Here is a 25749-nt window from a genome sequence, read left to right on the forward strand (position 1 = left end):
ACCAGCAAATCAGTACATACAGGAATAGCCCGAGGTTCCTCGTCTAAGTGATCCAATCGTCCCTTCCAGATATATATCGCAGCACTACGCCGTGTCGACAGCTACCAACACGATGAACGCACAATTTTTCATGAAACTATACTAAAGGAAAATACACTTCTAAGCGAAATAGATAGCAGATTCTTCCAGCTGAGGGACGTTATACATACCAGGATCATGCTGCAGGCAACGTAATTTGTGCCGGGGCTCGAAAGCGATGATCCACCCTATACGTCATAGCAGATAGAGCAACAGCCCATGGCTTCCGGTTAGCTATTCTTGATTGTCTCCTGCCTTACAAAAGGTCGGGCGGCTTCTCATACCAGCATCTTTTCTCCTGAGAGATAGAATTTCCTGAGGCTGCACCTGACGAGTACTAAGATACCGACAACTTGAACACATTCGCTGTCTTCTCCTGGGATTCTCTCCCACAACCTCACCACCTACTATCTGCGACACTTGGAATCACCATGCCCGACTCAAGTTCTCAGTCGATGATCCCAGCCTTCATCAGGCATCCTTTTCTTCAAACATTTACCCTCTTCTATGCCCTCTTTCAGAACATCATCAATTGGGTCTTCGCACCCGGGCCTCCCCCATCTGGTCCCATCGTCAACAACCTTCCCAAAAAGAGAGTAGCTGTCATCGGGACTGGGTTGACAGGCGTATCTTCGGCAGCCCACTGTATCGGTCATGGTTTTGATGTCCAACTCTTCGAAGCGAGACCGAAAGACAAAGGTCTAGGTGGTATCTGGAGCGTGAGTTGACCCATCACCGTTGCAGGGCGAGTCTGTCACTAAAGCCCAAACAGAGAGTCAATTCCACTTCTGCTCTTCAGATACATAGTATTATGTACCGTTTCCATCCATCAGTGCACTACGATGCTGCTTATCCGACCCAAGAAGCGATACGCGGCCAGATCATTGACCTGTGGAAGAGATATCAACTCGAGGATCGTACTGTTTTTGACACTCCGGTCAAGTCGGTGAAGCAGAATAAAGCCGGCAAATGGATTATAAACGACGATGAAGACCAATGGGGCCTCTTCGACGGAGTAATTGCCTCTGTTGGAGTTTGCGGTGACCCTAAGATGCCCCCACTGCCAGACCAGGAGAACTTCAAGGGCCAAATTTACCACTCATCAGAGTTGGACGGGAAGAATGTCAAGGGCAAAAAGGTGCTCATTATCGGTGGCGGAGCCAGCGCTATCGAAGCCCTGGAGTTTGCTGTCAAGTCTGGAGCTTCAGAGATTGATGTCCTATCACGGTCTGACAAATGGATTATTCCAAGGAACGTCCTAGTTCAGTCTCTCCTCGCACTAAACATATTCGGACAAGAGACATTCCTCTCTTGGATCCCCGAAAGTCTTCTACATAAATTCTTCTACCGCGACCTGCAGGATATCGCTCCATCTGGTGGATTGTACACGCAGACTCCCATGGCGAACAGTGAGCTCTTCGAGCAAATCCGAGATGGCAGGGCTCGATGGCTACGTGGTGATATTCTGTCTCTCAAAGAAGACGGCGTTCTGTTCAGTTTCCGATCTAAGGGCGTGCCGAAAGGCGGTCCAGGCCGTGAGTCCGTTGTTCCAGGGGAGGTTATCATCATGGCGACTGGGTTCAAGCGTCCTTCATTGTCGTTCCTGCCGGAAGATGTGTTTGAGGAGCCATACGGTCCGCCCAACTGGTATCTGCAAGTCTTCCCTCCAAAGTACCCGAGTCTCTGCGCCAACAACAGTACTTACGTCAACGCCATCGGTACTGTCGGAAACATGCACATCGGTATCTATACGAGGTTCCTGCTCATGTTTCTCGTCGACCCTCTTTCACGCCCTACAGAAGGGCGCATGAAGACCTGGATTGACTTCACCCGCTTGATGAAAAGCTTTTCGCCTACAGGAGCGTTCGACTTCTTCACCTATGCAGAGTTGGTCTATTGGTTCATATTTGTGATTATTGTCAACCCCTTCAGATGGAAGTGGGCACCTTTCGTCCTGTTCGGCATTGGTCGGGGTGTGCCGGCCGAGGTGGTGAAGCAAGAAGAAGCGTTCCGTAACGAATTGAGGAAGCAGCACGCGAATTCCAACGAAAGCAAGGCGTGAGCCGATGAGCTACTTATGTGGCCGTCTAGGTGAACTTTATAGATTTTACGACCTTCCTATGAAACGTTCTTGTCGGCCAGACCATGGGTCATTCAAGACATTGACGAAGTTGTATGAAATACTCAATATAGACTAGCACATTCAGATCAATCAAATCCGACATCTTAGAAATAAAGGCTGCCCTTACGAGACCTTCAGATCCGGGACATGGTTATTCACCGCATCGACAACTCCTTCTCTCGCTGCCTGAGAGTGTGAGTAATTAAAATACCCCCTGTCCTCCGCCCAGAGAATCGGCCACAGGAGAAATACCCCAGCAATTGAGAACAAACTGGCAAAAGCATGCCATATCATAACAAGAAAATGCCCTCCGATCGGCATAACAAACTTGATAAATTCCGATGGCTGGTAGAAGTCTTCTTGCTTCTTGATGTAATATCTCTTCTTGCCCTGTGTTGCGGCACGTCCATCACCAGGGTCGGTCGTCAGGTCCAGAACAGTCGTCAACGTCACCGGCGCAGAATGAAACGGAATAAGCCAGATTGAGAAGATCTGAAAAATGGTTACGTAGAGCCTCAGGTTCTCTTTATCGTATGCTATGTGGCTGTCAACCAGCGTCCCATTCTTCCCTGCGAGGAGACGAGTAAATTATCGGAGCACCACATACCGACAGATTTAACTTCGAGGTCTATGTGCGGTGACATGATCTTGTACCACTGGTATATCTTCGTGACTGCCCATCGACTCCCATTGTAACTCCAGATGCGACAGAACGGGTGCACGAATTCGGCAGAAGAGGTGAAGAACTGGTTGATGGTTTCTTCTTGGAGAGAGGGAGGAGTTTGAGTGAGAAGCCGGATGACTCTCGGGACTTCGGCGACTGGAGCAATAGTCAGCCAGACAGATATTTCTCAAAGAGGAGAATTGTTCGGGTTCCTGGGCTGCTGTGCTGGGATATGATTGAGAAACGGGGCGTGGAAGACAGTAGCTGCATTGACAAGAAGCTTCGCTAATGGTAAAAAAAAGTAAGGCCCAATATAGGGTACTAACCTGGATCTTCCATATTGACCTATGGTCTTTAGTTTAGAGGTTTGAAGGTATTGTTGTTCCACTGCTGAGGGTTGGGATGCTGTTAAATGGGGAACATCCGAGATGATGTCATGATGGTCGATTCACACATGCAATTCAGGAACAGGATCCCAGCGGGCCGTCTTGTCTGCTCGAGAATCCAGAATGACGGATACGCAACGGGAAAGATAATTTTGATAGACCAAAACGTATATTTTCTATCAACCACGTACAAGTCGTCGGCGGCGGGTAAAGCGCTATGCAAGCCATAAGTATAATATATTCCGACAAAATCCTACACATTCGTGAATTGGAAAACCAAATCTGGTCAACGGCGAAGGCACTATTGCTTCTTCCACGAGTCAACCTTCTTCCGCCGCTTCTCGAAGATTTGTCCGACCCCAACTCCGTCACCACGTTGGCCGTCCTCCGTGGGTTTGCGTTTCCGGCTCCTCTCGAGGGCATTGCCACTTCCCTTCGCCCTCTGCGTAAGTCTCGTAATTCGGTCTGCGCCTTCAGTGAGACCTTTCCATTCTTCACCCCCGAATGTGCCTTCACGCCGGCGGGATGCCGCTTTCTTCGCCAGTTCCTTCTTGCTTTCATTCGCCAAACGAATAAAGTGAGTTTCTTCGTAACGGGTTCGTTCGGCCTCGTTCTCCCTCTCCTTCCTTGTCTTGGTGTGTCTCCCTCCGGATACAATTGTGCTACCGATGCTGGGTTCGGCCATAGGGGCGGAGGACATCTCAGCGCTGACAAACTCATCAATGACATTGGACCGGCGCGTAGGTCTCTCTTTTCGCTCTTTACGTTCGGTCGTAGGCATCGCGGTCGGCATGATCTTCGGTGGTCGGTAGATTCCATCGCTTGTGGCTTTCCGATCCGCCTTATCCACCTTCGCTTCGAGACCAGTCTTCTTTGAAAACGCTGAAACGTTGGGTCGATATGCCATTTCATCAATGTCCTCGTCTTCCTCACTTTCATCCTCGTCCTCGCTGCTGCCCTTATCAGAGGCTGAATCATCCTCGCTCCCACTCTCCATTTGGTCCTTCGCGGTAGCCTTGGCGGGCTGCGCTCCTTTCTCGGCTCTTTCCACTGCCTCCGCCGCTTTGATGACCTTATCCACTTGGTATTTTAACCTTCCTTCTAAAGGCCGGACACCACGGTCCAAGTATGTGCGCAATTCGATAAGTTTGTCTGTAACTTGTTTCCGAATGGATTGGGTGCACTCGGAATCTTCATTTTTCTCGCGGATAGTATCTTTCGAAGGTAGCTCCCTCAGCTCGAGAAGCGTGAGAAAGACGAGGTTCTGGAGATAGGAGAGGAGCAGATCGCACTTGGTATCAAGTAGCGAGATGCCGTCGTGCGGTGGAATAATCGAAACTTCGGAAGCGGTGTCACGCTTGTTGCTTGGCAACGATGTCCCAGTAGCGTTGAGAGATGTTGAAATTGTTTCAAGCAGATCTGATATATTGTGCAGCTCGGGCTGCTCCTGTTTTGAGGCTGCCAATGCCATTGTCAATTGGTATGCTGGGTCTGCAATTTTTCTCTTTTGCGACGGAACGACGACGACGGAGACGAGAGAAAAAAAAATGGGTATCTTATCAGCACGTGATATGGAGCTAAACTGGGTCACGTGAATTTATGCTGAGTACTTGGCCTTTCGCCGAAGTGTCCGGTAGTAGCCTGCTTCATATACTCAAGCAATTCGACTTTTCAACTCTCTTGCTCTTTTCCCTTGCTCTGCAAGCTAGTGGTGTTCTCGTTAATTCCGCACCATACCCATGAGATTCACTCTGCCAGTGGAGCGGCAACTGTAGACTGTATGTTGACCAAGCGTTATTGATCCCTCGCCGGCTAAACATGAAATCGGCCGTACAAAGCTAATCACGCCCTTTTTACTTTTCAGAACACAACAATCCGCCATGCGGCTCAACAGGCGGGCGCCGTCCCTAATTAGCCTCATCCTCACCGCGCCCACCTTATCCGCAGCTTTTTACCTGCCAGGTGTAGCACCCACCTCATATGATGATGGCCAACCCGTACCGCTCTACGTGAACCACCTCACCCCCGGCATCGCACAGCAAGATGAACAGCTTCATTCCGTATTCTCTTACGATTACTACCACCCCGCGTTTCGGTTTTGCGAGCCCGAAGGCGGCCCGAAAGATGTTCGAGAATCACTGGGTAGTATTCTATTCGGAGACAGAATCCAGACATCCCCCTTCGAATTGAAGATGCGCAAGAACGAAACCTGCAAAGCGGCTTGCGGCGAGGTCATTTTCGATTCCCGAAGTGCCAAGTTCACAAACAGGAGGATAGCCCAGGGATATAATATCAATTGGCTCGTGGACGGGCTACCTGCCGCTCAGCAAAATGGAGGAACCCAGCCCCAGGCGTACAGTCCGGGCTTTACGCTAGGCACGCTGGATGAGAGCGAGAAGCCAATTTTGCACAATCATTTCGATATTATCATTGACTACCATCCTGTGAACTTTGGCAACAAGGAGAAGTATCGAGTGATCGGTGTCCTCGTTCAGCCGGGTTCTCGGCGCGGCTCAAGAGTCTCTGAGGATGGGACCGCAACCTGCAATGAAGACGGCCCGATTTACCTGGATGAAGACTCTGAGACAGCGGTGACATGGACCTACAGTGTCAGCTGGCGAGAGTCGTCTACCCCATGGGCAACCCGCTGGGACAAGTATCTGCAAGTTCAGTATCCGAAAATCCACTGGTTCTCCCTTGTCAATGCGGCCGTCTTTGTTGTCTTCCTCGTCGGTATGGTCAGTATGATTCTCGTTCGGGCTCTTAAGAAGGATATTGCTCGATACAACCGTCTGGATATGATCAACCTCGACGATTTGGATGGGACGTCCGCGGCAGTTGAAGACGGAATCCAAGAAGATTCGGGCTGGAAGCTGGTGCATGGTGATGTCTTCCGGTGCCCGAAGTCACCGTTACTTCTAAGTGTTCTGGTTGGAAATGGAGCTCAGCTCTTCATGATGACTGGTGTCACTGTTGGTATGTTTCCGACTCTTTCAAGCCTTCTTATCCGTGACTGACTCGGAATTAGTTTTCGCCATGTTTGGCCTCCTCTCTCCGGCAAACCGTGGTTTCCTCGCGACTGCAATCCTCCTGATCTACACTCTATTTGGGTTTGTTGGAGGCTACGTCTCCGCCCGCATCTATAAGGCTTTTGGTGGTGAATCCTGGAAGCGCAACATTATCATGACTCCGCTGCTTGTCCCAGCTTTCATTTTCAGCGTATTCTTCCTGCTCAATCTTTTCGTATGGGCTAAGGGTTCAAGTGGCGCTGTACCGTTTGGTACAATGCTCGCTCTGGTGTTAATCTGGTTCGTCATTAGCGTACCGCTCAGCGTGGCTGGTAGCTGGGTTGGTTTCAAGCAGCGGGTAAGCTGATTTCGTCCCCTTAATTGAACGCCTCACTAATTGATGGACAGATTATTGAGGGACCAACGAAAGTCAATCAAATCCCGCGCCAAATTCCGCCTATGACCGGCAGCTTGAAGACGGTACCATCGCTACTTTTGACTGGTATACTACCCTTCGGAGCTATCTTCGTTGAACTTTACTTCATCATGACATCGCTCTGGACCAACAAGATTTACTACATGTTCGGATTCCTATTCCTGTGCTACGGCCTGATGATCGTGACCACAGCGGCTACAACTGTTCTGCTGGTCTACTTTTTACTTTGTGCGGAGAACTACAGGTGGCACTGGAGGGCATTTGCAGGAGCAGGAATGACGGGTGTATACGTCTTCTTGAATGCGCTACTGTTCTGGGCTACTAGAGTAAGTTTTGGAGGCCTAATTGGAGCGGTTCTATACATGGGCTACTCCGCCTTGATCGGGTTTATTGTTTTCATTCTTACCGGTATGTTGTGACCACGCCCCAATCCTGGATGTTTTCTGATCAATATATAGGTTCTATCGGCTTCTTCGCTAGTTGGGCCTTTGTGCAACGCATATACGGCTCCATCAAGGTCGACTAATTCGCATCACTTTCCTTCTCCGCCTTGTGGAGTCTCAAGTGTCCGTTGATGGCACCGGCATAAGTTTTTTTTAGGTTTTTTTTTTTTCTTTTGGCTTGAGATGTCATGGCTATTTGATAGTATGGGGTTTTTGAAGCGTTTCTTCTTTTTGGATTATTTACCTGTTCTAATTATTGATCATGTTGTTCTGTATGCCATACCCTGTACATAGGTTGAGTGGGCGGGAACGGGGTTTCGATCCTACTAGTTGAGGAGCCCAGGGATGTTGACAAGGGATCTGTACGATACTCACGGCAAAACGGGCTTAGATCGAACTATTTGGCTCTGAAACTGTAAAAGCTGCTAAGGCTGCAGCTCGCCAGGCCGATGTTTCTGCAAACTCGAGGAGTCGATGAGGATGACGGAACGCCTGAGACCGCCAAGGCTCCCAGTGGTCTGGAATCCTCAACTTCGGAAGCTTCAGCGATCTTGTTCCGTTGCCACACTCCGGACACAACAATCGCTACTTACACTTCGATCGCTGCTGTTATACTGTGCTCCAGCCATTTCATTGTGCTTCACCTGCTTAGTTTTACTTGCAGCTCTCGTTAGCTCTCCGTTCCCTCTTCAGATCCCTACCCCTCCAACAACTGGCTCATTATCAATCCGGCCTTCACTACCCCGCGGCTCCCGCATATCTGTCGCCAACCCGACATTGTCGCATGACAGACCCTGAGCCTCAGTGAGCCCGGATCATTCTCGACCATATTTTCGAATTGCGCTCGGACTGGGTCTTTGATGATATAATTGAATATGGGAAAGTCGTAAGTAGTTGTTTTGTTTCCGCGATTCGCTCCGCTTCTCCTTCGCCCCATACTCTTCGAGAGCCGGAGCAAAGAGTTTCCCAAGCACCGTGTGGGGAACATTTTGACTACCAGTAGAATAGTCGGACCTTTTCTGTATCTCTTGTGCTATCGTGTACTTTTAGGCACTGGCTAATTATTTCTGTTTCCTCACTCAGACAGTCAAAGCTATCCCCCTCCCAGCTCGAGGAGCTCCAGAAAGCGACGCATTTTGACAAGAAGGAGCTCCAACAATGGTATAAGGGTGTGTGATGGCTCAGGGACGCTCACTTGCGGTTTCTCTTGCTGATGGCGATGTCTCGTTAGGCTTCTTGAAGGACTGCCCATCCGGCACATTGACCAAGGAGGAATTCCAAAAGATCTATCGGCAGTTCTTTCCATTCGGCGATCCATCGTCATTTGCAAATTATGTTTTCCGGGTTTTCGACGCAGATAACAGTGGCATGATTGACTTCAAGGAATTTATTTGTGCGCTCTCGGTCACATCGCGCGGAAAGATGGAGGACAAGCTGGACTGGGCCTTCCAACTCTATGACATTGACGGCGATGGGAAAATCACGTATGACGAGATGCTAGCTATTGTCGAGGCAATCTACAAGATGGTATGCCAGTCCGCGCTCTTCATCCCGCTATATGTGGTCTGCTGACATCACTCTATAGGTCGGCTCCATGGTGAAACTTCCGGAAGATGAGGATACGCCAGAGAAACGAGTCCGGAAAATCTTCCGCATGATGGACAAGGATGAGAACGGTAGCCTCGACATGGAAGAGTTCAAAGAGGGAAGTAAGCGTGATGAGACTATTGTTAGTGCTTTATCGCTCTATGATGGGCTGGTATGATCATTTCCATCAGTTCTGCTCCTTTACTTCAGGCAGGCCATCTTTTGTCTTTTTTTCTCTGGCGAAATCGGCGCGCATATCTATGTCTTTTCTTCCTCCCTCTTGTCCTTTCTTGTCCTGATAACTCTCATGTTTTTCTAAGATTCCCACTTCTCAGCCCAGTGCGTATCAGCCAGATTCTGATTGGTGCACATGATTGGGTGTCGATATCTTGATGTATGTACTAGTCCCGGCTTTACTCGTACTTTTGCGTGAAGAAAAGAATAGGAACCCTTTGGCGGCTTGGTCCTACCATATGAATACTACATGGGTCCTCCGAGGTTGGATTTGGGGATGGAAGATACTGGAGGGATGAGATGAGAATCAGTCATACTACTGTCGTATGCGGCACAGCGACCCTGAGCGACTGTGTGACCAGAAATCTTGCAAATGGCCTGCAGGGGGAGAGCGGATCTCATGTGCTATCTAGTTCTTTTCTCCATTTGGAGACTGCTCCCTCGTCATGATCCCCTGCGGTTACCGAGCTTTCTTCATTTTACTCTCTGACACCGTTCAAAGGTTCAAGTGGTACTGAGGTGTACGTAGATCGTCCGAGGAGCCAAGCCCAGAGAGGCCGAGAGCGAGCAGATCCATCAGGCCATTGGCGAGTCATGCTTGTCAGAGTTGGGGAGCAGAAGAGGGATTCTGCAGTCGCAGCTCTTAGCTGCCGGTATCTCCCTGGCGCGTACCTACTTGTCGGGACAGTGGCACATGGCATCATTTTTTGGAATTTGCAGGGCACGCACCGCAGCTAGTCCGATGATAAATCGACGATCAGCACGAACTCAGATGGAGCGGGCAGGGCGACAAGTGGACTGGGCAGAAGAGGCCATTCATGGTCTGGTCGGAATGGTCCCCGATCGCCGGATGTGAGTCGGCTTCTGGAGTCCTGAACTGCGCTACAGTCTCCACCGCTACCTCCTCGCCTCTCTGGGTCTCTGCTCGTCTTATCTTCCCCAGAACTTCCTCTTTCCCTCTTTCTTCACGCCGGACCCCATTCCCCAGCTCTTTCTCTCCGGGTACTGCGCCTCGATGTTGCTGCTCCCGAAGACCCCTGATCCGGCTGTGTTGCTCATTCCAGTCTGTGGCCAGCATGGTCAGAGTGTCTCGTGGCTGCCAGCCCTGTGTTGACGCTCATCTTCAGGTTCGTATTGCCCTTTTGCTTCCCGTCTGGCCTGCCGGAGAAAGAAAAAAATCTTGGGTCGCTGTCGAGCAGTCGAGGGAATGTGGTTGGTGATAAGCGTGCTGTGCGACCGCTCCACACCCTTGCTGCTTCCCCGCCTCTGCAAGACAAGAACACCACCGGCGCTTGTCCGACTGCCCCTACATACCACTATTGTTTCTTTGTTTCCTTGAAGATCCTCTTTGTCTTCCAAATCTGAATTCCTCCTTCTGCCCCCAATCAGACATCAATAAGCAGCGGAGTGGAGCCCGCTTTGTCCATTGTTCATCCATACCTTGGTTCTAACCACCAACCTAGTGTAATGGGAGGTCGCCCTGCTCCAGATGCCGCATCCTGAATATCACTTGCGCGAACGGTCATCGGGTCTTCCAATTTCGAGACGAAGCTCCCGCACTACGCCAGCGCTACCGCACAACACCGTCGCCCTCCCCCTCAAAGTCTCCGTCCCCTTCCGACCCGTTAGAACAGCCCCTACCCTCGCCTCAATCCGGTGAACAGATCGAACTCCCTTCGCGCCCATCCCCTCGAGCTGAATACAAAATGGTTTCGCTCAGCATGGACGAATATGTGAGCCCGTCGTTAAGCGCCAAAGCCATTTCTTCCCAGCAGACTCAGATCTTCACGAATTACGTCCTTGCTTCCTTCCCCTGTTTCTTCCGCTGTACGGAAACACGTGTCCCCATCAACTGGGTTGAATATGTCGACCGAAGGCGAGGTTCCATGAACTCTTGCTTTGACTGGGCCGTACGAGCATGCACAGCTGCATACCTGGGGTTCCTACATGACGATTCGCGATACCTGCTTGCTTCGCAGGAATTATATAATCGTGCTCTTCGTGGTCTCGCACATCTTGTAGCCAATGAAGCTACCGCAAAGTCGGATGAAGCATTGGCCTCAGCAATCACGTTAGCAGTCTTCGAGAAGCACAATTGCAGCAGCCCAGACGCATGGTTGCGTCATGCATCTGGTGTTCGAACGCTTATGAAACTTCGGGGCCCCAAGGCGCATCTTCAAGGGTTCGGACGAGCCATGTACATCGTGTATCGGAATTTTCTCATCAGCGCAGCTCTGGTCGAAGGCGAAGCATGTTTCTTGGAAGAGCCCGAGTGGCGAGCACTCAACGAACAAATAGCTGCAGAAAACGCAAAACTACCGACCTCCTCACTTTACACTGATGTGGTAGAACGGGGATTTCTCGAGGTGTTAAAGCTTCCTGGCTATGTGAAACGGACGAGGGAAGCACAAACGCGGTCCCCGAAGGAAAGAGCTGAGGTTCAGCCGGCCGTCCTTCAAGACGTCCATGCAACTCGTGCTGCACTTCGAGGAATCTATACAGAATTCGGCGTCGCAATATCAATGCTTCGCTCTGGGCAAGATGGTGATGACACTTTCGTCGGCCCGGTACCCCATTTCTTCTTTGAAGGCTACTCCTTCCTCTTCGCGCGCGGCCTTCGCTTAGCCCTTCTGATTCTCAATTACTTGATTGTGATCATGGACCCGAAACAACGTACGACAATCGACTCTGATAACTTCATGCTTCTGAACGATATGTCTCGAAACGAACACCTACCGCACCCAAACTTCAAATTCAAGCTTCCCCTGACGCCCCCGAAATCACCTGGCCGCCCAAGCATTGTTATACGATCCTTGATCACTGCGGAAAACAGACACCCGCCCACTACCGACTGGATGGACCGCATCATTACGACAATGGGACTTGAAGCAGTCCACGTCTGTTTGGTCGGGTGACGATTGAGCAGTGTATATTTTCCGCATCGTTTATGTATTTGGATCGCCGGAGTTGGCTGTTTGTAGCGTTTTGATTTACGAATTCCCTTCCTGTCTCTACTTTTCTTTCTAGGATCTTGGGAATGATGCCTCTCCTAATTCCCCATCTCTTACTGCCCCTTCTTCTTTCGTGTACCTAGTTTTCTTCCTTGATTTGATACCCATGTATGGAGTGATGACGGTGTTATCGACTTTCTGGGCTGGCTGGTTTGTGTTGTGGGCAGGCCAGGTATATTTTCAGCACTCATGTACAAACTAGAATTATATATACTTCACCACTGAGAGACTGACCATATCAAATTATTACATTCGACCAACGTCTTACCTTTTCCTATAAGTCCCCCGTCAATCGCGATACAACATCGAAAACTACAGGAGGGTTCCTCGCTGGTAATCATTGCGAATTGGGCTGCATTCTATTAGGATTGATGTACAAGGGTATCTGTCGGAGCCTATGCCACCCGTAAACTCCTGAAGTACAAGAGGTAAGTAACTCCAAGGCCCTTATTCAAGCAAGGGATTCCAGACAAGCACAATAGTAACGTAAGTTTGGTACGTCTCAGCTTGCTGAGCGCCGGCCTATGTCCAAGGGCGAAAGACACGGGAATTGTGCAAAGAAAAGCGTTCTTGACCCGACACTCCTAGCAAGCACCATGGCTCAATAATGACACGCAAAAGAAAAGAAGAAGACATCAATGGCATTTCCATCAGGAGAAAGAGGTATGGTACGGTATGGCATGGTGTATCTGATCTCTAAATATCTGCAGGAAAAGGAAGGGGAGAAGACGGAGACGAAGAGGGATAGAAGAGCCAGCAAAACAGGAAGATTCGTGGATCATCGTCTATCAAAAAACCAGCTTGTGCGCTTGTTGCCAGTGTCCTGGGCCTGGACGGTGGCGACGGGCTCGTTCCCGCCACCCCCGCCACGGAGGGGCTTTGCGATGCGCGAGCCCACGAAGCTGAAGCCGCTGTTGCTGTCTGGGAGGCCTTTTGTCGAGCCTTGCTTGGCGGCTTCGAGCCGTTCTTTGACGGCTGTGAGTTGGGCCTCGAAACTGTTGCAAGAACTAAATTAGTATACTTGTGACGGAAAGAGAGGATATAGATATCCCGGGGTGAGCGGGGGTACGTACCGATGATTGGCCTGGGTAAGTTTCTCCTGGCTCTCCTGGAGCAGGGCTTCCAAGCTTGCTATGCGCTCGTTTCTGGCGATGAGCTTACGCTCCGCGATCGCGACTTCCTTCTTTAGGCTGCTGTTTTGCTCGACGAGCTGCCTCTGAACGTGAGTGAGTTGCTCGAGATTGCGTTCCAAGAAGGCCATCTTCTTTTGCTGAGCACGATTGTTCGACGAGCGGAGCACGTTGTTGTACTGCTCTCGAGCGTCGTCTAAGGAGATCTCGAGCTCCACCACCCGCTCACAGCGGTTCTGCAAGTCACGCATCAAGGACTTTTTCATCGCGTCAAACTCGGCGATCTGCTGCTGCAGGCTCTTACTGGTAGCCCCGTTGGTCGGGCCTCGTGACTGTGAATCTGCAAGGGATTGACGTAGCTTCGTGAGCTCTTCATCCTTGCGGACAAGCTCCTGCTGTAGTTCCGAGGCTGCTTCGAGTTCGGCCTCTTTCCTGGTGCTGTACACCTTCTCTAGTCGTTCCTTGATCTCATCCAGATCTCCCTCTCCCAAGTTTCGTGCTAGAAGACTCTCATAGTCCTGCTCGAGGTTAGCCAGCTTCTCCTCGAGTTCCACCCTGCGGCTGTCCTGCAGCACGTTCAGTTCGCTCCGGTCATTCATTGTGAGCTCCGCCTGTCGAATGAAGCCTTGCGTCTCCAGTAGGCTTGCCCGAAGCTCTAGAATGTCGTCTGGGGCGATGCTCTCGCCAGCTTCGCTGACCTGGTGCAACGAATCGATGCGCTGGATGATATCCTGAAGCTTCCGTTCGTTATCGGAAAAGACTTCACCACCGAGATCGAAACCGGCCATCATCTTAGCCATTTTCTCGGCCTTTTTCTTCTCCTTCTCATCGAGCGCTGCGCTCGTTTCCTTCGCCTTCATCCTAACGTCCAGAAGCTGTTGCTTAACCTCGTCTAGCTCCGCGGTTAACTCTGAGTTGGCTTCCCGAAGGCTGTCCATAGTAATCGCAGCTTCCTTGCTCTCGTACGACACCTTCTCCAGTTGCATCCGTAGCTCATTAACTTCGGTATTAAGCTTATCGTTGTCCTTGCCTGATCTTGCTGAGTTCTCCTTTAGGCTCCTGAGCTCCTCCCTTGCCTCACGCAGACCCCTTTCAACGTTCGCAATATGGGATTCTTTCTCTGCAAGCTGGTCTTGAAACTCGTTTTCGCGTCTGAGAAATTCCTCACGCTCATCTTTCTCAAGAACAATGCTAGGCGTGCTAGAGCGGTCGCCAAGGCGGGAATCTGGTCGGGGCGTCTCTGATCGAGAGACGTCTTGCAGGCGAGAAGGAGTACCGGGGCGCGGACCGCGGGCCTCAGCCTTCGCAGCACCAACGGAATCGGAACTCCTGGACGGCGTCCATCTGTCTTTGGGGACTGCTTCGCCGCTTCGCCATACGGTAACCTCGGATTCTAGTGCCGATATATAAGTTTCGAAGTTCGTCACTTGGCTCTGGGCTTTGCGCAGCAGCTGCTTCAGTTCCGCGGGACTTAATTCCGCATTGACCTTTGCCTTGTTCTTGATGGCCTTCGCTCGTACACCAAATCGCAAAGTCGAAATTGTTTCTGCATCGTTATAACTGCTGGGCGAGCAGTTGATAATCAGGGTTGTTCTGGAGTTACCTCCCAAACTCTCCTGCAAGATTCGAGTAAGTTTAGAATCACGGTACGGGATGTGGGTTGATTTCCCGTCTGTGAGTGCATTGATGACCATTCCGAGAGCACTCAAACTTTTGTTAATCTTCTTGGCCTCCTCCAAGGTCTGGCCACTAGCTCCAGTCTTGCCGACTTTCTCACTACCTGCCAAATCCACCAAGAAGAGCTGTCCACTCTTCGCGGAACCCGTTTCCAGGTTCTTTTGTGTAACAGTGATGACGAAGATGGAGTGTGACCGGGATGATTCCTGGTTCATGTTGGTCGCAGCAACGGCTCTTGCGGCTCCTCCACGTCGCATAACCTCATAAACTTCTTGCACGCTTGAAACGTACACCTCAAGTAGACCCTTCACGTATACCCCTCTCGACTTCTCCTCGTGAACGGGAAGGTTATCGTTATGCGGCACCAGTAGATCTCGAATGCGCTCCATATAAATTTCCATATAACTAACCCGGACGGTATATTCGATGTTGCTCGGACTCGTGAGAATGCTGGCGAAGATCTGCTCGACTATACGTGGTATTATACCCTTGCCCACTTCGTCGTCAATATCGGAACCCATCATGGTGAAAGACTTTCCGGCACCGGTTTGACCGTACGCGAAGACTGTTCCGTTGTACCCATTTAAAATGTCGTCCACAGTGGGTGCAATCGAGAAGTTGAATATGTCGGTCTGCTTCGAGTCCATGGGAAATACGCGGTCGAACGTAAACGAGCCGGACGCTTCTTTCGACTAACACTAACTTAGTATCGCCAGAGGACTCAGTGTACACCAGAGCCGCCAGGTACCACCTGCACTCACGTTGATAGAACATGTCTGCTCGTTCTCGAAATCGACAATCGGCTGCCCTCCAGACCCCAGCTCAACCTTGTTTTGAGGCCGAAACCTCGCAACCACTATAAGTTCATTAGATCCGAGCGATTGTAGTATATGAGGAGCGTGGGGAGTAGGAATGCGCACCCTTGATGGTGTTGGAGGGGTTGGAGCTAGATGACCTGTTATTAATTGATCTATCAGTTCTTTATCCGATGCGGTGAGGGACCGAGGAAAGCTTACGCCATATTTTCGAGCTGGCCCGCACTCAAGAAGCTTGAGGAAAGAGACGAAGGGACATGCGACGCCCCGACGAGAGGGGGGCAAGTGGTGACTTTGTTCAGACCAACAGGAGGCGGAGGGACGAGCTGTCTGGGGACCAGATTGGTGGGCGGCGTTGTTTGGGTCAGGGGTCCACGTGCCGACCGAACAATAGAAGATGCGGGCGGGGAGGAAGCGGGTGAAGGAGGGGAGGCGCTGCAGAAGGAAGAAGAAACCGACGAAGCCCGGATGAGTATGGATGAATGCTGAACTCAGTTCAGGACTTCTTGGGCGGAGAGGCCACGGGCGCGGAGAAGAGGTGGTTGTGTTTCCGACGCTTCAGTCCTCGCGTTTCAACACTGGCCGAGAGTCATGCTTGGCGCCCTCCACCCACAGCAATACACTACGCAATCTGGAATGCAGACCTTCGCCCGCGGCCATGCAGGACGCGTTATTCCGATGCTACAAAGAAGGGATGTGTCATGTATATGACGTACGAGCAAGAAGTGGGTTTTATGTTATGTAGAAAACTAAACAAAGTGATGCAGCTATACACAAAATAAAAAAGCTCAAGAACATTCATTACCAGGCGCCATAAACCCCGCGCTGTGCATATCATCAAGAGTGGGAAACCTCCTCCGCCCAAAGAAGCACCGGAATCCTCGGTCGTGGGTATCATTGAGTATTCGCGGTAGCTTCCACTAGGATTCCGAGAGAACACGCGCCATTGTTTCGTCAAATATTCGTGGTCCAAAACATCCTTCCTCCTGCTTGATCTAGTCCTCCCAGCTCTTCTCTACGGTCTCACGCACGCGCTTGACGTACTCCTTGCGATTGTCTTTGTAGAGGTTCGAGGCCTCCACGTTCGCCGGTGAAGATGTGTTCGGGTCGTTGAGTAGACTGCAAGTGGCAAAAAAACGGTTAAATCGTCCTCTTGGTGGTAGAGATGCACAGAATGACTGACCTTTGGATGCTGGTAAGGATCGCTGCGACGTCATAAGTTGGGCTCCAGCGGTTCTGCAGAATATCAAGACAAAGCTCTCCTGTACCATACACGTTCGGGTGGAACATCTGGCTGATGAATTTGACGCCTGGAGGTTTGTTCGGGTATTGTTCTTCGAAGTGCATCACGAGCCGGAAGGTTCCATCTTCGAACGGAGTATCAGCGGGGCCAATGATGACGGCGTTCCTAATGACAGACGTAAGTAGAAAATCTCGGAAGCCAGCGATTCTGAAGCTTACCATGTCATCACGTTATCGGCCACTGGAGATGCTGAGACGCCCGCCGGAGGGTCGGTTTGCATGCGCTAATAGAGCCAAAGCGAATTAGCCAAGTGCGATCAAAACCGCGTGGAGGAAGTGTTCAACAATGATGCATGAGGATATAAAGATGAACACCAAGAGCCAAGCTGGCCAGGACGCCATAAAGGCGATATGAAAGGCTTACCTTGAAGTCACGCATGAGACGGCGGCGTGCGGAGGTAGACATAGTGGCGGGGCGTGTCGGAAGGAAGATGGATGATCTGATAATCGAGTACTGAAAATGCGCAATCCAGGTAGAGGCAAACAGTTCAAGAGGCTGTCAGTTTGACAAAGTTATGGGCGGAAGAAGAGTAGAAAGTTGAGGAGTTGGGAAATCAGAAGAGGAGAAGAGCACGAGAGTTGGTATGATAGCACGACTGGGGCGGGAGAGGAGCGGTCTTTTTTGGGCCGATATCGAAGGAGTGGCTCCGCTGCAAGCGCTGGGACCGTTGCTTCTTTGTCTTTCTGCAGGATGTCCCGGATTAACCCGCTGGATGGAGAAATTTGCGGTTTAGAGGTATATTTTATCACGTGATATACGTGCATCTAAACCCAAATCAGGTGTCATGCATGGGCCAGGCTCCGTTGTTTAGTAGGTTCCATTGGCACCACAACACATTCTTCCCTGGCTCTTCTTGGCCGGAGAAACGATAGCTTGCTTGCTATTCAGTATTACCGCAGAGATACGTAGGCTATGTCAAGGTACTCAACTCTTCCCTACAACAGAAATGCTTGAAACACTTGAATTGCAAGTATTCCCATCCTCTTACAATTGTATATCATGGTCTGAGGATGGCGAAATCGCGGTGGCGACAGGGGAATATGTGCAGGTACTGGTACGTACTATCCTTTAATCAATAATGGTAGGAATTCAACTGACTTTACTTTGACAGACGCCAAAGCCACCGTCTGGACGGGAAGCAAATGGCGCCTCGCCTCACTTTCTCGCCAACGACTGGCATCGGACTCGGTTCCGGGCAAATATTTTCACTATCAACGAGTGGCCTGTTATGTATCCGCAACCGCGAGATCAGTTTTCGGTCGGAGCAGAGCAGTCGATGAGTACCGTGGTGTCTGTCTCATGGTCACCGCCAGGAATAGTCAAGCACAGGCGCAGCGTATTGGCTGTTCTCACAACCAACCAGGTCCTGTCGATTTACGCATACGCCGGTACTAAATGGACGCGGGTAGCCATCGTGAATAAGGCGCTGGAATCCCATTTTGGAGAGAACGTTAATCCCGACACGCCCAAAACAAGAAAGACTCGCATTCGATCGTTTACGTGGACGCCACCCCTCATTATTCCGGCTCAAGATCAACCGCACCCTGGTCCCGAAAGCCGATGGGGCATTCCGTTCCTCGCAATTACTACTGATGCCAACGACGTGGCTTTCGTGCAGTTCCACACTTCCAGCGGCCAGCAAGCCTCTTCAGATATACTGCAATGTGAGTTGGTCTCTGTCGTGTCTTTGCACAATGCGGTAAGTTACGATCAAAAAATTCAACCCGCCTCACTCTTCGCTTCCGCGCTCCGGTCTGAGATCAAGATTCTGTCTCTGGCAAGTGGGCCTTGGCTCTACCAAGCACACCAAATCGCGGGAAGTGGCGCGGGTACGTGGTCGGCGGACCTCAATGTAGCCGGTACTCAAGGACCGAAGCTTAGGGTTGCCAAATTGCGCGTTGTCATAGAAATGCAGGAGGCTGGTTCGGGAAACGATAGGCCCTATAAGTTATCATTCCATGCCGAAGAGAATAACGCTGTACCCTTTGATCCCACTGACGAGCTTCAACTTACTGGTCCGGTCGAGTACGTACATGAGGTATGTCAAAAAGCCCAAATCGCCGACAACTTTATAGTTTTGCTAACAGGCTATTTTAGATTGGAACAAGGAGGATATCAATTGCCGTGGGTGCAGTGGCTGCTTTAGTAACAGTCAACTTGTCGGAGGATCTATATAGAGGACAGGCAGCAGATGGGGATGTAAATTCGTATATCTTCCCGTTGTCTGTCGATTGCACGGATCCTACAGGCTACGAAAGAATAAGTGGTAGGTTTTTCCAAGGATCTTACGAATCCCCTGCTTACATTTCATAGGAATGACGGTTGCTATCCAACCTGAATCAAAGACACCAGTATTGCATTTGGGCACTATCGAGGGACACGGAGCGACCAAGGCATTTGTGTATGGCGGAGAAGCTGACGAACCCTCTCGAGCTCCATGGAAAGATCAGATAGAAGACATTAGAGAGCGATTTGACATTGATCGTGATCTTGGGGGGTTGTCAGTTTCCAGAATTCGGGGCCTTGCATCAGTTCAAGGAATCGTTGCGACTGCCGTAACACTACATCCCGGGGATATGGTCGAGTATCGTTCGAGCGCGGAAGACCGACTGATAATATTGTTTTCCACTTCTGACGGGCAACTTACACAAACGGAGCATGTGCCCTTTCTCCGCAGGAACACAACATTCTCGCCAGAATTTCTGACAAAGCGTCGGGACGTTGTTCTGCGCTACATACTTCGCTCTGGAAAGGACGCTAAGCAGGCGCTATCCTCGAAGGTCCTCTACGCAGCAGCTTGCTGTGCAATTGTGCAGTCACAATGTTTGGATCTACTTTCGAATGCCCGTGAAGTTCTAGAGAGTCTCGCATCGAATCACGGGGTTGACCTGACAGACGAAATTGCAAAGTGCTCGGAGCCTGGAAGTTTCATCGATGCCAAGCCCGCAGAGTTCCTAGACGCTGCCAACGATAATGTCTTCGAGAGATGTGAGATTTGTGGTTCCGGAATTGGTTGGGACTCAGCTCAAGAAGCGCAATGTGCGAGTGGCCATGTTTTCGGTATGTCCATCCTAATGTGCCGGCAGACAAATCACGACATTGCTGATAAAATGAATAGTCCGATGCAATCTGACAGTCCTGGCGATCCAAGAACCTGGTATCTCCAAGTTCTGCTCTAGGTGCGATAGCGAATATCTTGATGAGGACCTCATCGGCACCACGTCGGAGAGAGAACTTCAGCCGAGTTGTAAGACTTTGTCAGGCATATTCGACACCTGTATTCTCTGCAATGGGAAATTCCGCCCTTAGCCCAACCTTGTGTGTCGTGAAAGCCTTACAGGGCAGCCTTGACTTCCAGCTTTTGAACCCCATCGCACCAGCATTCACACAAGCCCAAACAGCTTCCCAGCCTTCGGAGTCCATTCGTCGTCCCAGCGATACGAACTCGCGTCTCGTGCGCCCGCGCGGAGTCTTTCCAGTTTGTCTGGGTTTCCAAGAAGGTCGATAAGCTGTTCTACCAGCTCATCAGAGCTTCCAAAGCCCTTTCCGTTGACACCGTCAGTGACTAATTCTGGCCATGCTTCAAATCTGCTCCAACCAAGCACGGGCAGCCCGGACCCGAACATATCCACTACCTTCATTGGTAGATCCACACCGCTACTACTGGTGTGCAGGCTGACCCCTAGCGAGGCGGATGCGAGCAATCGTGCGTAGTCATCTGTACTCAACCAAGCGGTACATATGGTAACTTTGCGGAGTTCTCCGTCCTTTTGTAGGTTAGATATTCGTTCCATATACATCTCACGCTGCGGCCCTTTGCCGGTTATGATTGCAAGAATATGCGGCAAATGTGGCTTAGATGTGTTTGATAGTTCAGAATACTGACACAGAGCATCGATCAAGAGCGAAAAATCCTCGTCTGGGGTCCAAGACGTCGAGCTCACGATGACCTTGAGTTTATTCTCTTTCATCAAACCGCGCACCGGGGTTGTCTCAGGTAGTGATAGGAGAAATTCGAGACGTTCTCGCTCCTCTATCATGGGTCGAAAGTGGCTTGCTGGTCGATCATGCAAAGGCACAATGGGTGACCCAAGTCCAAATTCGTTCTTCAAGAATGACGCCATCGCTTGGGTCACACATAGGTGGGCGACGGCAGATCTGCACAGAACTCTTTCGTACCACCTGGAGACTTTCACCAATGGATGGCTGTCCCCAAGCTTCAGAGCCAAGATGGTGTATCCGAAATTATGCCAATCGATGACTAGCTTGGTTTGGCGGAAGAAACATACGAGCGACGCGATTGCCAATGTCGGGATGGAAGGAGGGTTCTGTACGATGCTCGGTCAGGTCACGACAAGTGGCATAGCCGCGTAGGGAATGACCAACCTGGACAAGAAGCCATTTGGCCGGCTTTGTACGGTAGGCCAAAATCCACCACAGAGAAATGATCTGGAAGAGAACCTTCAATGGACCAAAGACAAGGAAAAAAAGCCTGTTGCTCGTTTGTAGCGAGGAGGGATGCGAAGGCAGAGGAACAATCGAAACATTAGGGTTCGAAGAGATATCGGGATGGACCTCCGAATCTACAACACCACACGTTAGCTGGTTTGCGAAAAGAAGCAGAAAAGCACTGGTTACCGTGATAGCCGATGAGGTCCACCTTACCACCTCCCTGGGCGATACTCAAAGCGTGATATTGCATGCGAGGGCTGCGACCGATATCCCCTAGAACCAGGACCTGCACGCTAGTTTTGGGCTCATTGGCAAGTTTGCTATTTTGGTTTCGCGTCGGTTCATATTGCGATGGAAGCATGAATATAAACAAGGTCACCGCCGTGGAGAAGTAAAAGGTGACCTCGATGACTGTTTCAATCATTTTGAGAGGACGACGGGAAGCTGGGCTCGAAGAATGAAGAGAGGACTACTGAGCACCGTATGCGGCAAAGAATGGACGAATCATGAAGAAGGCCTCGAAGCGTCACAAACCTCTCAAGCCGCCCAGGTTCTAAGAAGTTGAGCTTGAAGCCGTTCTCCGCAATGGTGCGGAGGACACGCGGGATGGGAGATTGTTTTTGCCTGGCGATCAAGGCAGGAAACGCGATAACGAGGCCATAATCACGTGGGGCAGTCGTTATCGCCGCGAGATCGAATCTCCCAACACACGAACGAGCGCGACGCTCGCACTCCTCCACGCAATCGCAAAACGCACGGCTTCAGTGGCTCGCTAACCGAATTGATATTGTCACTTTCTTTCAAGACGCTATGTTACCCTGTTTGCGCCAATCGCCTGGCTAGTCAAACGTCCTTGACTATCTGAATCTCCGTCGTCCCCGTTCTTGGCCGCTCCGCCTGGCAAACAACCTGTCCTCCTGTCCTCCTTTCCACATACCGCCCCGCTTGACTGTGCAATTACCTGCAAGACTGCTGTCGCACTTCGCGCAAGCTTGTATACAATGCTGGCTGGCAATTCCATGTCCTCCACGGAAGCAATTCCCTCTCTGCCGCATGGGCACGGTCTTGGCCATTCCAGAGGCCGAGGCCACTCTCGTCGCTCGACACCTCTCTCCCAGCCAACCCCAATCTCCTCTTACGCATTGCCCCCCGCCCAGCAATACTCGTCGCAGTCATCTACGGATATAAAGGGTCTTAATGGTCATGCTGATGACTCTAAATACGGAGGCCACCATCATTCGCATTCGCATGCCTCAGATCATCATGAACACTTTGAGCCGCCAGCTATTGCCCATTCACATGAATCCAAGCAGCTTGGAATACAAGCGGAAACTACCTCCAAGACGCAGTGAGTATTATATCGATTACATGCTGCTAGTTTTAACACTTTCTTAGTGCTGAGGTAGTTGCGGGACTTTTGATTGCCCTGCCGTGGATAGCTTTGACCTGGTACTACCAGCACTATGCGCAATGGTTGCCCTCCGAACCTGATTCCACTGTGTCTATCGGCAATTTGGATTGCATAAATTCACGGACGTCTGGCCTGACCGCTGCGACATTAATCTTTTATGGGGGCGTTGTCTTGATCCGCCATGGCCAGCAGGTTGGTAGTGATTCGGCAATGAAGATGCCCAAACCAGATCTGGCATTCGCAAACAATATGCTTAGTCAAATACTTGCTGTTGGTTTACCGATATATGCGGCATTAAATGTGGGTGGCTTTCTTGTCGCCTTTGCCCTGGCCCTGGCCGTGGGTTCTGGGCTACCCCCTCTTATCCGAGGTCATACCGACAGCAGTACTAAAGTGGCGCTCAGTCAGAAGTACTTGACTGCTGGTCTTCTCCTAACGGCAATATTTTTGAGCTTCTTTGGAATGAATGCACAGTGGGTTGCCAACCCCATTCTTGGATATGTAGCCTTGCTGGCTTCAATCTTTGTCCTCCGTCCTCCTTTCGCATCAACATTACATTCGAGCTCTGTATCGGGGCATGGCCTTGGAGTTTCCATTACTAAGCGTCCGAATGACTCCACGCAAACGCTATCAAATTCAGATGTGCCACCTCAAGATCCGATGGGTTCAGCTCTATCGGGCCTGGCATTAGGATGCCTCACAGTCCTTGTGACGCGGAGCTCTTCCATTGGTCTTTCTGATGTTGTATATTTAATGGTGACCGCAGGATCCTTTGCCACATGCTTAGCATATCTGGAACTATCTGATGTTCGGTCATACCGCAAGTTTGGCGTTGCTGTTGCGACAGGGAGCGCCGCCCTATTTTGCTCGCCGCCTGTCGGCGTCGACATATACACGGTCTATATTACTCGAGCTGCCCTAAGCGCAGCCTCTTTTTTCGCCTCTAGATTTGACGATAGACGTGAAGGACATGAACATCACCATCATCACTCCCACTCAACAGCCGAGTCTTCCCGTGCAACGAAGCTTATACTCCGCTACAGTGAGCCGTATCCACTATTGTACAGCATACTCAAGGAACGCGATTCACGCCGCATATTTTACTTTATGAGGTATACTCATGTTTATCATTATACTCTCCATATCAGGCTAACCACCCTAGTCTTAACTTCGGTTTCATGCTTGTTCAGCTCTCTTATGGCTTCGCCACAGGGTCCTTGGGGCTGTTGAGTGACAGTATTCACATGTTTTTCGACTGCCTTGCGCTCGTGGTTGGGCTCTGTGCTGCTGTCATGAGCAAGTGGCCTCCGAGCACAAGGTTTCCTTATGGTTATGGTAAGGTAGATACGCTATCAGGATTTGCAAACGGAATCTTTCTCATGTAAGAGCACCATAATCTTAACTCATTACTCTAACTCTAACTATATACAGGATAATCAGCGTTGAGATCATTTACGAAGCAGTGGAGAGGCTTTCTTCTGGTAGCCAGATGCACCGACTCGGAGAACTTCTCGCCGTCAGCGTAGCAGGTCTGCTGGTAAATCTTGTCGGGATTATGGCCTTTGACCACGGCCATGCGCATGGCCATGACCACGGGCACGGCCACTCTCACGGTAATGAGAATATGCACGGTATCTTTCTACACATCCTCGCGGATACCCTCGGTTCGGTTGCTGTTGTGATCTCGACGATCCTTGTTCATTACTCTGGCTGGTCAGGCTACGACCCAATTGCGTCCTGTATGATTGCAATTCTAATCTTCGCCTCCGCTGTGCCCCTTGTCAGTAGCACCGCCAAATCCCTGCTACTCACACTACCAGCTGATGTCGAGTACAACGTCCGTGAAACTCTATCCGGGGTTAGCACTCTGCGGGGTGTCGTTGGGTACACTGTTCCCAAATTCTGGCTGGACGATACTGAGTCAAAATCAGCGGGACACGGACACCATGGTCATGGTCACACGCATAGCCACAACCACAGTCACAAACATGATCACGACCATTGCCACGAACACACCCACGATCATGGCCACGACCATGACCATAATACCCACCATAATCATGCGCACAGCCACGGACACAATCACAATCACAATCATGATCATGATCATGATCATGACCATGGCCATGAGAAGCATAACCCTCCAGTCCTCGGCGTAATTCACGTCACAGCCTCCCGAGCAGCCGATTTAGACGATGTCCGCCAACGAACTGTTGCCTACCTTCGCGAAAAAGGAATGGACATACTCGTCCAGGTTGAACGCGAAGGAGAGGGGCGCTGTTGGTGCAGCGCTGGCGGGAATAAGGCCTCCTAATACCCCTAGTAAACTAGATATATTTCGTACATCTTCGGCTTGGTCAACTTCCATCTCGCACTTATACCTATGTCCCATGCGAGATGAGTTGGTTCTGTGCATATTTGGGTACTGTATTTAGCTCTTTCAATACTATCTGCACCTTTACACGCCTCTTTGTGAGAAGAACTCAATGTATTTGGATCGCATCCCCAACAAGAAATAGCCTGTCCATCACATGTAATGTAAGACCTAGCTCAACTAAAAGAAGCCGATATGAAGGGTTCGAATATATTATACTTGTGTCACCTGTTCAAACTTTGCATGTAGCACGAGCACTGGTCGACGGACAGTTTCGAGAGGTTTGTGGCCGGATACTTCTTCGGAAACCGAGGATGGTACTAGACCGCGCGGGCTGGGGGTGTCCGATCCTAATTTGTGAAAGGGAAAAGTTGGTAAAAAGGAAGGTAGCTATGAGCCCTCAAAAGGATATTGAGTGGGGGAGAGCCTCAGAACCGATTCATCCTTTCAGCCTAACAGGGTATCGTGTTTCGGACCTAATGTTAAACAACAGATCCTTTGTGATAAAATCCCTTCCAACAGATGCACCAAGACAGTTGGCTGGTGACTAGACGCTTTGGCCCTTGCTCAGTCAGGGCCTTGCCTGTAGAACCGGGGTATAGCCAAAGGTATGCTGCA

At 50.5% G+C, this 25749-nt stretch overlaps 11 protein-coding genes across 11 annotated transcripts; 6 read left to right on the forward strand and 5 right to left on the reverse strand.

Annotated features, from left to right (window-relative positions):
* The first annotated feature begins 347 nt into the window (after window positions 1–347).
* Window positions 348–2260, forward strand: BJX68DRAFT_236097 (uncharacterized protein). Its single transcript, XM_071039961.1, has 2 exons — window positions 348–797; window positions 851–2260. Exons 1-2 carry the CDS (start codon window positions 510–512, stop codon window positions 2138–2140), a joined length of 1578 nt encoding a protein of 525 aa, XP_070899736.1. The 5' UTR covers window positions 348–509; the 3' UTR covers window positions 2141–2260.
* A 63-nt stretch (window positions 2261–2323) lies between these two features.
* Window positions 2324–4721, reverse strand: BJX68DRAFT_266205 (Sas10/Utp3/C1D family protein; the record flags this gene model as incomplete). The annotated part of the gene is made up of 5 exons (XM_071045433.1): window positions 2324–2386; window positions 2453–2736; window positions 2808–3020; window positions 3191–3209; window positions 3576–4721. The coding sequence occupies 5 exons, from the start codon at window positions 4719–4721 to the stop codon at window positions 2324–2326; spliced, it is 1725 nt and encodes a 574-aa protein (XP_070899737.1).
* A 181-nt stretch (window positions 4722–4902) lies between these two features.
* On the forward strand, window positions 4903–7697 carry BJX68DRAFT_236100 (transmembrane 9 family protein). Its single transcript, XM_071039962.1, has 5 exons — window positions 4903–5028; window positions 5115–6226; window positions 6279–6616; window positions 6667–7102; window positions 7153–7697. Exons 2-5 carry the CDS (start codon window positions 5131–5133, stop codon window positions 7218–7220), a joined length of 1938 nt encoding a protein of 645 aa, XP_070899738.1. The 5' UTR covers window positions 4903–5028; window positions 5115–5130; the 3' UTR covers window positions 7221–7697.
* A 215-nt stretch (window positions 7698–7912) lies between these two features.
* BJX68DRAFT_70083 (EF-hand domain-containing protein) lies at window positions 7913–9053 on the forward strand. The gene is made up of 4 exons (XM_071049635.1): window positions 7913–8023; window positions 8221–8306; window positions 8369–8664; window positions 8723–9053. The coding sequence occupies exons 1-4, from the start codon at window positions 8013–8015 to the stop codon at window positions 8900–8902; spliced, it is 573 nt and encodes a 190-aa protein (XP_070899739.1). The 5' UTR covers window positions 7913–8012; the 3' UTR covers window positions 8903–9053.
* A 515-nt stretch (window positions 9054–9568) lies between these two features.
* Window positions 9569–12425, forward strand: BJX68DRAFT_70157 (uncharacterized protein). The gene is made up of 2 exons (XM_071049636.1): window positions 9569–10085; window positions 10422–12425. Exons 1-2 carry the CDS (start codon window positions 9777–9779, stop codon window positions 11871–11873), a joined length of 1761 nt encoding a protein of 586 aa, XP_070899740.1. The 5' UTR covers window positions 9569–9776; the 3' UTR covers window positions 11874–12425.
* Window positions 12226–16321, reverse strand: BJX68DRAFT_236107 (putative kinesin family protein (KinA)). Its single transcript, XM_071039963.1, has 5 exons — window positions 15793–16321; window positions 15697–15731; window positions 15538–15632; window positions 13043–15468; window positions 12226–12964 (listed from the first exon to the last, which is right to left on the reverse strand). Exons 1-5 carry the CDS (start codon window positions 15795–15797, stop codon window positions 12748–12750), a joined length of 2778 nt encoding a protein of 925 aa, XP_070899741.1. The 5' UTR covers window positions 15798–16321; the 3' UTR covers window positions 12226–12747.
* BJX68DRAFT_70220 (uncharacterized protein) lies at window positions 16171–16610 on the reverse strand. The gene has a single exon (XM_071049637.1). It carries the CDS (start codon window positions 16487–16489, stop codon window positions 16262–16264), a length of 228 nt encoding a protein of 75 aa, XP_070899742.1. The 5' UTR covers window positions 16490–16610; the 3' UTR covers window positions 16171–16261.
* Window positions 16300–17584, reverse strand: ubc2 (E2 ubiquitin-conjugating protein RAD6). Its single transcript, XM_071039964.1, has 4 exons — window positions 17258–17584; window positions 17053–17117; window positions 16775–16999; window positions 16300–16710 (listed from the first exon to the last, which is right to left on the reverse strand). The coding sequence occupies exons 1-4, from the start codon at window positions 17297–17299 to the stop codon at window positions 16587–16589; spliced, it is 456 nt and encodes a 151-aa protein (XP_070899743.1). The 5' UTR covers window positions 17300–17584; the 3' UTR covers window positions 16300–16586.
* A 131-nt stretch (window positions 17585–17715) lies between these two features.
* On the forward strand, window positions 17716–20175 carry BJX68DRAFT_70269 (uncharacterized protein). Its single transcript, XM_071049640.1, has 4 exons — window positions 17716–17948; window positions 18006–18932; window positions 18992–19160; window positions 19208–20175. Exons 1-4 carry the CDS (start codon window positions 17841–17843, stop codon window positions 20071–20073), a joined length of 2070 nt encoding a protein of 689 aa, XP_070899744.1. The 5' UTR covers window positions 17716–17840; the 3' UTR covers window positions 20074–20175.
* BJX68DRAFT_70262 (chitobiosyldiphosphodolichol beta-1,4 mannosyltransferase) lies at window positions 20176–22038 on the reverse strand. The gene is made up of 3 exons (XM_071049638.1): window positions 21533–22038; window positions 21281–21477; window positions 20176–21222 (listed from the first exon to the last, which is right to left on the reverse strand). Exons 1-3 carry the CDS (start codon window positions 21768–21770, stop codon window positions 20278–20280), a joined length of 1380 nt encoding a protein of 459 aa, XP_070899745.1. The 5' UTR covers window positions 21771–22038; the 3' UTR covers window positions 20176–20277.
* Window positions 22037–25570, forward strand: BJX68DRAFT_70266 (metal cation transporter MSC2). Its single transcript, XM_071049639.1, has 4 exons — window positions 22037–22694; window positions 22742–23869; window positions 23920–24138; window positions 24189–25570. The coding sequence occupies exons 1-4, from the start codon at window positions 22348–22350 to the stop codon at window positions 25069–25071; spliced, it is 2577 nt and encodes an 858-aa protein (XP_070899746.1). The 5' UTR covers window positions 22037–22347; the 3' UTR covers window positions 25072–25570.
* The last annotated feature ends 179 nt before the right edge of the window (window positions 25571–25749 follow it).

This window comes from Aspergillus pseudodeflectus, assembly GCF_044049435.1.
Source record: "Aspergillus pseudodeflectus strain CBS 756.74 chromosome Unknown BJX68scaffold_18, whole genome shotgun sequence".
NCBI classification, from domain to species: Eukaryota; Fungi; Ascomycota; class Eurotiomycetes; order Eurotiales; family Aspergillaceae; genus Aspergillus; species Aspergillus pseudodeflectus.